This window comes from Perognathus longimembris, chromosome 19 (assembly GCF_023159225.1).
Source record: "Perognathus longimembris pacificus isolate PPM17 chromosome 19, ASM2315922v1, whole genome shotgun sequence".
Taxonomy (NCBI): domain Eukaryota; kingdom Metazoa; phylum Chordata; class Mammalia; order Rodentia; family Heteromyidae; genus Perognathus; species Perognathus longimembris.
This window is the reverse complement of record NC_063179.1, coordinates 22,107,403-22,120,573: the sequence shown is the minus strand read 5'-3', so window position 1 is coordinate 22,120,573 and position 13,171 is coordinate 22,107,403. Positions and strand designations below refer to the sequence as shown.

Below are 13,171 nucleotides of genomic sequence, written 5' to 3'. Positions count from 1 at the left end.
CTACACATAATGTAAATGATGAAGTCTATTCCTCCCATCAGTGAGTTAGCATTCCAGCCAAGTGATGAGATTATATCTGTTTTAGAGGTGGCTAAGAGATTTAAAGTGGAAGCACAAAAATCCCCCCTAATCTTTCCTGGCTCTTTGGGAATGCTGAAGGTTATATTAGTTACTGATAGTCATATTTAGGGGTTGCAGGAGAGGGAAAGGAACACCTGTTTTGTTCATGTTGCATCTTTCTGCAAGTGTGTTACATGTTTGTTCTGTCCCATGTGATCTGTGAGGAAAGTCACCAATTCTATGGGAGAAGTCCCTTTATGAATGGGGCCATGTATGAAGAAGAAATGGCAGCTATATCTCCTGTCCCCAACTTCCTGCTGGAGATCTTCTACAGAAAGATCTTGTAAGAAGAGAAAGTGAGGAAACTGGTAACATTAAAACTTCCCTTTATTGGCTGGATTACTACTAAACATGCATAAGGAACTACAACACACACAGTATAGAATCAAATGTACTTTGCCACTATTATGAAGTAACTGGAAGAACCAGGATGTCTGACTATGCAAAGAGCCTGAGGGATGAAATGCCTTTGCACATGCAGTTCCCTCTCCCAAGAGCACCACTCTGTATCATTCACCACTGCCTGGGAATGTCCTAGCTTAAAAACACCTTGAGAAAGCCAGTTGTATCCTCTCAGGTTCCTGCTCCTCTGATCCCGGTTTTCAGAGGAAAGGCACTATTTTATGGCAGTACCTTAGCACACAGTATAGGTTTGTCTAAATGACCAAAATAATCTCCTCTCTCTTTCATGTAAGGGTGAAAGGAAAACATGTCACATATGGCTGAGAAGTGGGATGTATTCATTTTTTGTTTCTGTTGTAGCACATTTCTTTGGCTTAAAAGATCAGAAACATTTTTTAACCATTATTGTAGAGCCCAAGAGTCTGGATAGAAAAATACACTGGGTGGTATCCTCTGGAAGCTCTACAGGAGAATTTGTCCCTTGCCCTTTACTGTCTCTGGTAGCTGCCATCATCCCTTGGCTTGTGGGTGAATCATTCCAGATTTCAGGTCAACATCTTGAAATCTTTCTGTTTCATTATTACATTCCTTTCAAGTTTTCAGGTCTCTCTGAGTCAAGCCTCCTTCACTTTCTTAGGTGCCAGATACCTTGTACTTATAAACAGGCATGTTGATTTGAAGCTCATTTGTACAGCTACTTTGAAATAATGATAACAATGATAATAGTATAAATAAGTCCTATATTTAGGGACCACCCAGTTAGTTCAAGCTCATCTTCCCTTCTCAAGATCTTTTGTCACATCTGCAAAATATTTGCCATATCAAATCACATTTATAGGTTCTAGGATTGAAAGATGGGTGTCATGTTGGGGGCAGACGTTTTCAGGATATAGTCAGGAAAAAAACAAGAAATTTGGTAGATAATAATAAATAGTTGGTGGGATGATCAAAATTGCTTGAAAATGAGGAGGTGGAATAAAGGGAAATAAAAGGAAAAATTTAAGAAATGAACTAAAATATTTCCTTTGATGGTACAGGAAGGGTCTACATCTTAACAGTTAAGAAGAGTACAGGGACTGGGAATATGGCCCAGTGGCAAGAGTGCTTGCCTCTAATACAGGAAACCCTGGGTTCAATTCCCCCGCACCACAAATATAGAAAATGGTCAGAAGTGGTGCTGTGGTTCAAGTGGCAGAGTGCTAGCCTTGAGCAAAAAGAAGCCAGGGACAGTGCTCAGGCACTGAGTCCAAGGCCCAGGACTGGCAAAAAAAAAAAAAGTACAGGCCCAGCTTCCAGTTAGAATCTACTTCATCCTTTACTGTCTCTGTATCTTCAGAAAATTGCATAACTTCTCTTTTCTTTAATGTCCTCCTCCTTAATACAGGAAGGACACTAGGACTTATGTCATAGGAATGTGGTTAATGCCTAAAAGAATCAACAAATTTAGAGTACTCAGGAGTGTTCTCTTTTATTAAAGAAAATCAGAAATTTATACAAAAAGGGGCTATAAATTTTGAGAACAGAAAAAAGAAACAGAGAGAGGATATACATTGGTAAGAAAAAGAGACTTTAAAATGATCCCCCGGAACAGTTTTTTTTAATGCAAAAATGATGTAAGTTGAAAGATATTTTTAAGCAAATTAAAAACATTTGTGACCACAAATTTGAAGGGGAAATAGGGTAACTACGTTATATCAAAAGAAAGACTAAGACTGTAATTGAAGACATCAGGAAAGTTGCAGAAAGCAGAAAGGAATGTTCCAAGAGCAACAACAATTCTTTCCTCCATCCATTTATGTGGCCGGTAGTGATTTTTTTTCTTCTTCCATGTCTTTGCTTTTATTTTGGGTCTAGTTATTATATTTGTTGCTAAGAGAAGATTGTTAGAAATCTCTAATATTGTGGAATTGTCAGCTCCCCTAATTATATCTGTTTTTATTTTATGTACTTGAAATTCTTCTTCATTTTAGATACATACATGATTATTATGTTTTTAGTCAATCAACCCTTTTATTATAAAGAAATGTCCCCTCTTTATCCCCCATAGTCCTTTACTATTGCACATTAGTTTTTAAGCCTACCTTAAAAAATTATATAAACTAGACTTGGGTATGATGATACACATGTACAATCCTAGCATTTGAGAGTATCATTGAAACTGAGGCAAGCCAGAAGAGTAAAACCTCGACTGAAAGGAATCTTTTGTACTTTGGGAGAACAGAATTAAACAAAAAAGTTATCCTTTTCCTCTTCCTCCTTCTCAGTTTCCCCTTCTTCTTCTTTCTTCTCCTTTCTCTTCCTTCTTTTCTTCTTCTTCCTGCTTATTTTCCTCCTTTCTCCTTCTCCTCATACTGCTGTGCAAGCAATCTATCACTTAAACCATACCTCTAGTCCCTGGCCTTTGTTTTTAGTTATTTATTTTTTTAGAAAGAGTTTCACTAACTTCACTTTGTCTGACTTTGAACTTGCAACACCCCTACCTCTTGCCTCCAAAGAAGCTGAGATTACAGACACTTTCCACTTTACCTTCCTGGCTTTCAAATTTCCCTCTTCTGATAAGGACAGAGTTATTGGATTTAGGTTGAACCTAATGTACCATGACTTCTTGGTCTGGCTATATTAGCAGATTCTGTTTCTGAACAAAGGCACATTAGCTGGTACTGGAAGTTAGATTTAGAAGATATACATCTTTGGAGGACCCAATTCAAATATAATAATATTATTATTATATTCAGCATGTCAGTTCATGAGTAAAATGCATCTTAATCAGTATACCCATGACATCTTGAAGTCTGTGTTGCCTGGTTACTCCAACCTTTGTATGTTTTCTATTTGTAGTGTTGTTTTTGTCATTTGTTTCCTTATATGTGTCTTCAGATTTAAGGATAGGCTCTTGGAAACATTAGTTTCTTTTAACTTGTTTCTGATAATCTCTGCCTTTGTTTGAATTGTTAAACCTATTTCTGTTTCATATAATTATTGATATATTTGGATGTGTCTATCATTTTGTAATTTCTTTGTTACTTGTTCCTCTAAGTGGTTAGCCCATGTCTTTACTTATTGCCTTTAAAATATTTGAGGATTTTTCTATTCCATTTAAAGTTTCATCAGCTTTTCAGTCAATCTTTATATTCTGGGTTAGATTTTACTTTTCTTATAATTTTCTGGTTTCCATGGTTATTATTGTAGATTCAACTTCCTTCCTTCCTTCCTTCCTTCCTTCCTTCCTTCCTTCCTTCCTTCCTTCCTCCCTCTCTCACTCCTTCCCTCCCTCCCTTTCTCACTTCCTTCTGTTCTTCCTTCCTTCTTTCCTTTGGTGGCACTGAGGTTTTGCTAGTCAAACAATCTGCTGCTTGAGCCATTCCTCCAGCTCTTTATACTCTAAATATGTTTGGAACAGGGTCTCACTTTTTCCTTGGACTTCCCTGGACAATAATCCTTCCTGACAGAGCTGGACTAACTGGTGGGAACTATCATGCTCATTCTTTTCTGTTGAGATGGAGTCCGTGATCTTTATTTCTTAGGCTGACCTCAAACCTCAATCCTCTTGATCTCTGCCTCCCATATCATTGTGGTGAGACATCCATCCATCCTATTGTGCCCAACTATTGGTTAAGATAGTGTATCATATATATGCCTAACTGGTATTGAAATGTGATCCTTCCAATTTCTGACTCCTGGGAAGCTAGTTTTGCAGAGGTAAGCCAAGGATGCCTGTCATAAATTCAGTTCCCAATAACATTAAATTATTTTTATTTACTGTATGTTTTTATGACAATGTTGAAGACAGAACCCATGGTCTCACACATGCTAGGAAAGTACTTTGTATTCCCATCCCTAGTTATTTTATACTGCTTTCAAGTTTTATTCATTACTGTCAGCTTACAAGATGAATTATGATACATTTCAAAGAGTCTTCATACTACTTCTAATTGTTATTAACAATATCCATACTTTTTTTCTTTCAACAAATCTAGAAAAATTTAGGTCACTATGTTTTACTGTATTCTTCCTCTTTTGGAACTTCTTTCATGAAGACCATTTGAAATTATCTGAGAGATTCCTTGCTAATTTTTTAAATTATTTTTCAGTCTTTAGTCATCATTTTGATAATATCACTGATTTATTTTCAGGGTTGTCCACATTTCCATTTTATAACTGAGTACTGAGTTCATCCAAGAATTGAACTTTTTTTTTTGCCAGTCCTAGGGCTTGAACTCAGGGCCTGAGCACTGTCCCTGACTTAATTTCGCTCAAGGCTAGCTAGCACTCTACCACTTGAGCCACAGACCATTTCTGTTTATTTGTTTGTTTGTTTTTCCTATATATGTGGTGCTGAGGAATATATGTGGTGCTGAGCCTTCATGTATGCAAGCACTTTACCACTAGGCCATATTCCCAACTCCTGAACATTTTTTAAAGATGTTGTGGTTTTACTTTTTTAGATAATTTGTACTTTTTTATTGTGGAGGTGCTTAGTTTTCTAGATAGTGTGTTTTTTGGTCATAGCATTTCCTTTTGATTTTTTTATATTGTTGAAATATCTTTTCTGAGTTTTCTTATATTCTTGTTAATCAAGAGCATAATTTGAGACAGGCATGGTGACTCCTATATGTAATCCTATCTACTACGAAGCTGGAGTATCTGGAGGATTATAGTTTGAAGCCAACATAGACAAAAAGTTCTCAATCAATAAAATGCTGGGTGCTCAGGCAAGAACCTGTTTTCCAAGATATGTAAGCGTTATAAACAGGAGAACTGCAATTCAGGCTGGCCTGGCCATAAATCTGGAATCCTATTAAAAAACAATGAAGCTGGACATTCGTGGCTCATGTCTGTAATCCCATCTACTCAGGAGGCTGAGATCTGAGGATAGCATTTCAAAGCCAGCCCAGGCAGAAAAGTCCCCCTGAGAGTCATTATCTCCAATAAACTACTCAAAAAAGCCAGACGTGGTGCTGTGGCTCAAGTGGTAGAGTGCTATCCTTGAGTAAAAAGCTCAGGGACAGAACCCAGGCCTGAGTTCAATCTCCAGGACTGGCAAAAAAATAAAATAAAACAGAAAAACTATGAAAGCAATAAAACTAAGGGGGATTGGTTAGAAGAGTGGCTCAAGTGGGACAGCACCCGTCTAGCAACCTCAAGGCCAGAGTTCAAACCCCAGTACCTCCAGAAAAAAAGAGCTTCCTTCTTCCTTCCTTCTTTTCTTCCTTCCTTCCTTCCTTCCTTCCTTCCTTCCTTCCTTCCTTCCTTCCTTCCTTCCTTCCTCCCTCCCTCCCTCCCTCCCTCCCTCCCTCCCTCCCTCCCTTCCTTCTTTTTCTTCTCTCTCTTTTTTGTTGGTCATGGGGCTTGAACTCAAAGCTTAGGCACGATCCCTGAGCTTTTTAGCTCATGGTTAGTGTTCTACCACGTTGAGCCATAGCTCCACTTTTGTGATTATTTTCTTTAATTTGTCATGAATTGTAAAATTAACTATTTTGATATTTTTGGGGCTGTTACTTTCAACCTCTGGTTCATCTCAGGGTTACTTGTGATAGATTTTCTTTGCTTTTAAAAATGTGTTTCATCTTTCTGATTCTTCATATGTCAAGTTCTTTTGAGTAGAATCCTATATATTATAAATATGAAATCATAAAAATGATGATTTCTGTTGACATTCTTCTAAAAGTGCTCATTGCCTTTTACTTTAGCAAGCAATTTGCCTAGCTAGATTCAAAATGCTCTTTTCTTTGGGTGGAAGCTCTGGTCTTGATTTCTTTTCTTTTTTTTTTTCCAATCCTGGGCCTTGAACTCAGGGCCTGAGCACTGTCCCTGGCTTCTCTTTGCTCAAGGCTAGCACTCTGCCACTTGAGCCACAGCGCCACTTCTGGCCGTTTTCTGTATAAGTGGTGCTGGGGAATCGAACCCAGGGCTTCATGTATACCAGGCAAGCACTCTTGCTATAGGCCATATTCCCAGCCCTGGTCTTGATTTCTTGAACCAAGCTGTTTCCTCCATTGTATACACGCATGGTTCAGAGGTCAGCCTGAGAAATGGATAGTCAGAACTTAAGGATCCTTTCTGTTTCCTCTTTCTTCTCTTGCAGACTTTCTCTGGTTGTATCAGAAGGATTTTTCTTTTCCTAGCTTGACTTTGCTGATTGTTCTGGCCAGAGTAACTGGATATATTTCCTTTTTGTGCCCTCACTCCTCAGCTGCTAAATGCCAAATGGACTAGGATTGTAGAAATAGTCATCTTATACACAGTGCTCCTCTCCTGTGGAGAGGGAATGCTTCAGCCTGTCCTCCAATGAGCTAAAATCGTTGCTGTTGTCTTGTATCCAGGTTTTTATCATTGTTTCTGGGGGAGGAGGAAAAGAGCATCATGACTAGGAAGGCTTTATGCCATCTCCACCGCAGCTGCAAATCCTGGGATCTGTAGTATTGTTAGTAACAGTGAAATGTTGGAACAACTTTTATGAGTTGGGAGACAAGAATAATTAAAGTCTGTGGTATATCACACTTTGTGGTACTCTGTAGCAGTCGAGAAGAACCAGATCACTCTAACTACTAAACAGAATAGATCTCCAGGACCTATTTTTAGGTTTAAATACAAGCCTTAGAAGTATGGCTACAGCTGCATAGTGGAGGAGGTGGTATGTCTGCCAGGTTCCTCCCTCCAGAATCAACACCCTTATTTTTCCAGCTACCAGGAGTCCTGGCTGATGAGGTATCACAGTGAACTCTTTCTGTAGGAAGTACCATTAACTGAAGGAAACCACATATTCTAAATTATTCTTCCTTCTCAGAGGCAGCCTCCATTCAAAAATTTGTAGAGGTGAGGATATTGGGCATGGTCCTATGGCTTCAATGTGAGTCAGTTCTGAAAACTGATCATAATTCCAGTGCCTTGTGAGACTTGCCAGGTTCTCAGCTATATTGCTAGTATACATCATCTGTCTCTTCTTCCCTGTTTTTCCACTTCCTTTATCACATATGTACATTGAGTATTCTTGTGTTATTTGCTCCCCTTTTCCATTCATCCACTTTCCTTCCCACCTACACCTTACAATTAATTTCAGCTTCGTTCAAAAGGTTTACTGTGTGGAGGTTCACTCCTGTAATTAGTATACTTTAGTCATCTAAATTGTGTAGATAAGCATATGCCTCTGTATGTAATTGTGTGGGAGGCTGTATTGCTGTTGTCTAATCAAACCCTATTGTTGTGGCCTTTCTATCAGTGACCTAAACTTAACTCTGAATTCCCTACTTTCTTATTTTCTTACCAACCTTTTTATATTCAACACACAACATGTAGGGTTGCCTGGTTTCATAAACAAAAATACATGACACCTATTCAAATTTGTACTTCAGATAAGCAATATTCACCCATATGATGATATGCCCCGTGTATTGCATGAGACTTACTTGTTCCAACAAATTCTTTGCTGCTCAAATTTAACTGTGAATTTTGTATTTCATCTGGCAAGCTTACTAGTACTGCCTCTTGAAAAGGACAATTGATATGGCCCTTCCCACTGAAGAAGTTTTAAAAGTACATTCAGACATGACATTGCTCTATCTTTAAATGTCTAAGGAACGTCTATCAATTTGTTAAAGTTACATAACCACCATGGCATTAAAAAAACTCAACAAGATGAATAGTAACTCCTTATGCATTTAAATCATCAGAGAGCATACAGGTTCCCTTAATCTTCTATTGATTTCTGAGGTCCTCACAAACATCATTCACATTTGTTCTTCAGATGTAGGGGGGTTGGGCAACAAGGACTAAGGTGGTGGTGGGGATTATTACCCCTTCTGAAAGAAGCAGAAAATCGCCAGAATTTTCATTTGTATTCTGGCTGCACTTGGAGTAGAAAAGAGTCCTGGGAGAAGCCTGATGTGGCTATAAGGGAGAACGGTCCAGGACAAAGTGAATGGCCCTGGGTACCAAGCTGTTGAGGAGATGAGAGGGCTGCTTTCTCACTACACTCCAGCTTTAGGAGCGTGAGTGAGGGAAGCATCTTCAGTTCGCATCTTAATCCAGGAAAACAGAACAAAACAAAACGCTTGATGATGTGGCAGGGACAGGAAGAACACTTATATGCACAGAGAACGTTGAACTGGACCTTCATCCTCTTCCTTCCGTGACTCCAAGACTCCTCTGGCAGCATCTAATCAACTGACTGTACCCTTCCTCCCAACATAAATCTTCCTCGCTTTCCCAGGAGAAAAGTCTCCACTGCCAAATGGTGGTTTTCATAATGAAAGTCTCGGTGATTTATTTATCTCCCTACAATCCTCCAAACATGAGAAATTTAATTGGACTTGTCTAAACACTGTCAGTCACCCAGAGCCTCAAAGACCTCCTCGGTCCATGCTCAGAATATAACGGGAATTAATGACATAATACAGATGCCCAAACTCTGGTCTCTGGTAGAGTAAAAAGAAAAGTACTGGAAGTGATTGCACTCTGTGCAGCTGTGCCATGATGTCCTAGCTGAGTCTCAGAGAAGGAAGTGGAGAGTTGGAAAGTGCTATGGTGATTTTCTTGAGAATACTTGTAATCTGTTTGAATTGCCAGCCCACCCGCTACTAGACTAGGAAACAGGAATTATTCGCATGCTATCATTCTTTTTTGTAGCATTTCATATTAGTTGTTACTAGTTTGATCAGACAGGCATGGTATAGTCTTTTTTGTACAGGTTATTTCTTGATAATTTTCTATAAATTATGAGTTGTATGGTAATGATGTAGAGCCCAATTTTTGGAGGTCAAGCCTCTTAATCTCAACTTCCAAAATCTATCAAAAATCCGAAAGAGAGAAGACCAGGGTCCTAGTTTTGCTCTGTTACTTTGAGCAGTTAAGTCAAACTTTCTGAGACTCAATTTTGACTCACTTGGCTTGTTTTCCTTACAAAGTGTGCCAACACTAAAAGGAAATATGAGACCTTTAATACTGTGAGCAATGTTAATCACATGCCACCTCCAGACATTTTGATCAATAATAATGTTACAAAGAAAAATTACTATCACCTAGTTACATGATAATATCAACATCATAGTAACATATTACTCAGTGTTTGTGGTGTTACTGGTATAAACAAACCTGTACTGTATGCCATATGAGATTTAGCATATGCAATTATGTACATAAAAATGACTGTTGCTGGTTATGTACTTATTACACTATTTACCATTACTTTAGTATGTACTCTGTTTGCTTATAGTAAATGTTCACCCTAAGACAGTATATATGATAGATGGTCATCAGATTTACACATGTATGCAGCAAGAGGATCCATGGTAAGACTAACTGGTACTGTGATGTGAACACAATGACAAAATGAACTAACAACTTCTCAGTGACCTCATTGTTAAATGATGTTTGACATTTTGGGAGGCACTCTAAGGATTATTTAACCACTTGTGTATATTGTATTTCTTGATTTGGCTATTGGTGTTTTTGAGAATCAGAACCTATGTTCTTTCCTAGGTAATTTTATTTTTGTTTGTGTCTGTAGTTATCCTTCATTTCTTGGGGATTTCCAAAGCTTCATCAACCACACATAATCTCTTCTGAGTTTCAGAACAGAGCAGTCAACTCTATTAAAGTTGTATGTCCAAAATACAAAGAAAATTCAATGTGTTCTGTATTGAACCCATCCTATTCCCCTTCAAAACATGTTTTCAGTACCCATCTAATAATCCAAGTAGAATTTTGATGTTGACTAGTAAAAAAATCCTGGTCCCTAGTAGTTATCTTTTAGGAAGCAGAAAGCACAACTTGCCAGATCAATGAATGGCTATGTGTGCAACTGGTGCATCTTCATTTCTGAATTCCATTTCAAACTAGTCACATGATTCACTTTGAGTCACCATAGTGGAGAAATAAGATAGAAGAGATAAGTATATGCTGTGAAAGAGGATGTGGAATAGAACATAACACTATGGAATGTCTTTGGAAAATACCACCTTTTTTTTTTTTTTGGCCATTCCTGGGCCTTGGACTCAGGGCCTGAGCTCTGTCCCTGGCTTCTTTTTGCTCAAGGCTAGCACTCTACCACTTGAGCCACAGCGCCACTTCTGGCCATTTTCTGTATATGTGGTGCTGGGGAATTGAACCCAGGGCCGCATGTATGCGAGGCAAGCACTCTTGCCACTAGGCCATATCCCCAGCCCCTGGAAAATACCACCTTTAACAGCATCAAAAACGGAAATCAAATTTGGACTCAACTAACTCCAAAGCAAAAGCAATTAATTCTGAAATGATAATACATTATATGTTCAGGAATAAGCTTCCTCCATTTCTAGAAAATAGCTGAAATGAAGGAATATTGTTTACTACCGAGTTGTTCATGTACTTATCTATCCACTATCCAGCAGTGCTCAAGTTTCTGGTGATTGCAACAAACCAAAGTATTCTTTGAATGGACAAAACAGTGAGTAGAATACAAATCATTGGTTGCCTGGAGCCCACAATCCTTTCTTTGATAAATACATTTATTTTGAATAATGGAATCAGAATAAGCTGTCATTGCCAGCAGGGAATAATCTACTTTTAAATGAATGCTAAAGTGAGTCTCTTCATGCAAAGTAGACATCTGCATAATGTTTAAAATTTAAACTTGACCCAAAGTTTATAGCATCATAAAATATTTAGACCTCTTGGTGTGGTGTGTATACAGGGAAGATTGTGAATTTTAAATATTTACAGCTGATAAGTATTATCCATTTATGACAGTTTCTGACACATAATAGCTTAGAGAAAAATAAGCTTGGAATGAGCAAATTCATTTCACATCCTGTCCTATGGTCAAACTGTGGCTTTGTCTAACAAGTCAAAACATCACCTGGATGCTTGTGCAATCTGAGTCCCTCATTAGGACAACTGGAACAACAACAAAATGAATTGACTCTGTAACAATCTCATCAATTGCTCCACAATCAGCTCTAACAGCCCACCTATCAAATTCAGTTTGGTTTAGGTAAGGGACATAGGCACGACCTTCTAGATGCCTGTTATCCCTTGACATAATATCTGGTCCCATACATGGCACATTGGGCAAAAAGTGGGGACAAACTGTAATGTCCCAGGTAAATGCACTTGGTGGTGGGTTTTTTTTTTGTCAGCATAAATTAATTGTACAAAGGGGTTTCCTTGTGATAATTCCACGTGGTAGGTCATTCTAGAGTATTAAGTACCTTAAAGTCTTGGGAGGATGTTATGTTTTATATATGTAAACAAGTACAAATATTACATGGATTATGTAGGACCTAGTAACCAAAACATCCCAATCTCAGTGATTTACAATAACAAAGTTTGTTTCCCATTCATGCTTTGTGACCATCAGGGTCATGTGGGGTCTGGGTCCCAAGTTGTTCTTGTTCAGGATCCAGATTGATTGGAAAGTTCATGGAAGTCTAAGACCTTGCCTATTGCTTCAGAGGGGAGAATAATAACTAGAATAAACCATGGACTAGTTTCCAATATATCCATCTGTGCAAACTTCATACATCAGAGCATGAAGTGAGACTTGCATATCTTCAAGGAAGGTCAGTAAGCACAGCTCTACTATGTGTTCAAAACACATCAGGAGCTCCATCCGGGCCGAGCGAGCGCGGAGTCCCGTGCGAGACGGGCTGCGGCCCCGCGTTCAGCCAAGTAAAGGGAAGAAAGGAAAAGGCCGGGGCAAGTCTCGCGGGAAGAAGCAGAAGAAGCCGGAGGTGGACATCCTCAGCCCGGCGGCCATGCTGAACCTCTACTACATTGCCCACCATGTGGCCGACTGCCTGGACCTGCGGGGCTTTCCCTGGCCAGGTGCGGTCAAAGGGAAAAAGGGCAAAAACAAGACTTAAGCAATGGAAGCCGAGAGTATCTTAGAACAGAACATCGGTGAGAGAAGTCAGGAGAACCCAATGACTGCGCAAAATACACTTTACCCGGAACACCAAGAAATGCTTGATCTGTGTACCTCTCTGTGGTAAATAGTGGTAAATGTGCTTCACTTCCTTGGCTAAGCTGCCTGTGGTTAGCCACTTTGGTTATTCAGAACACTCGGGGTGGGGGGAGCCTGAGAGATTCCTACAACAGTGTGGTAGAATCAATAGTGCTTTAAAAAAATTACTAAAATCATAATTCTGGACCAGAATTAAACCTTGCTCTCAAAACGAAAAAAAAAGAAACACATCAGGATTTTCAGCAAGTCATATTAATGTCTACCACAGAGTAAGGGGAGAAGTTATAAACTATAGTGTGAAAAATAAGACTGTGAAAAACAAGATTTCAAAAAAGTTTCTTGCAACCCATATACAACACCAAAGTACCAATTAAGTAGAGGAATCTGAAAAAAAAGCATGCCTTCCTGAAGTGATATTTTTTAAGATTTGTAAATTTCATTTATTCCTTTTGATATCAGTCCAGGATTTGTGTGAGAATGGAATCATTGATTGGACTTTCTCATTGTTTTTCTGTATGAGAAATTCTAGCCACTGGAAATCCTAATGGAGTGAAAAGTCCTTCAGAAACATATCCAGTTCATTTGTGATTGTATTATTATACATTATTGAAAACAAATTTTTAGTGATTTCCCTTCCTTCCTTTCTTCCCTCCTTCTTTCCTTCCTTCCTTCCTTTCTTTTCCAGGATTTGAATTCAAAGATGGCATT

General features: G+C 38.7%; 1 protein-coding gene across 1 annotated transcript; it reads left to right on the top strand.

Annotated features, from left to right (window-relative positions):
• Positions 1 to 12,080: 12,080 nt before the first annotated feature.
• LOC125367559 (small lysine-rich protein 1-like) lies at positions 12,081 to 12,674 on the top strand. Its single transcript, XM_048368243.1, has one exon. It carries the CDS (start codon positions 12,081 to 12,083, stop codon positions 12,360 to 12,362), a length of 282 nt encoding a protein of 93 aa, XP_048224200.1. The 3' UTR covers positions 12,363 to 12,674.
• The last annotated feature ends 497 nt before the right edge of the window (positions 12,675 to 13,171 follow it).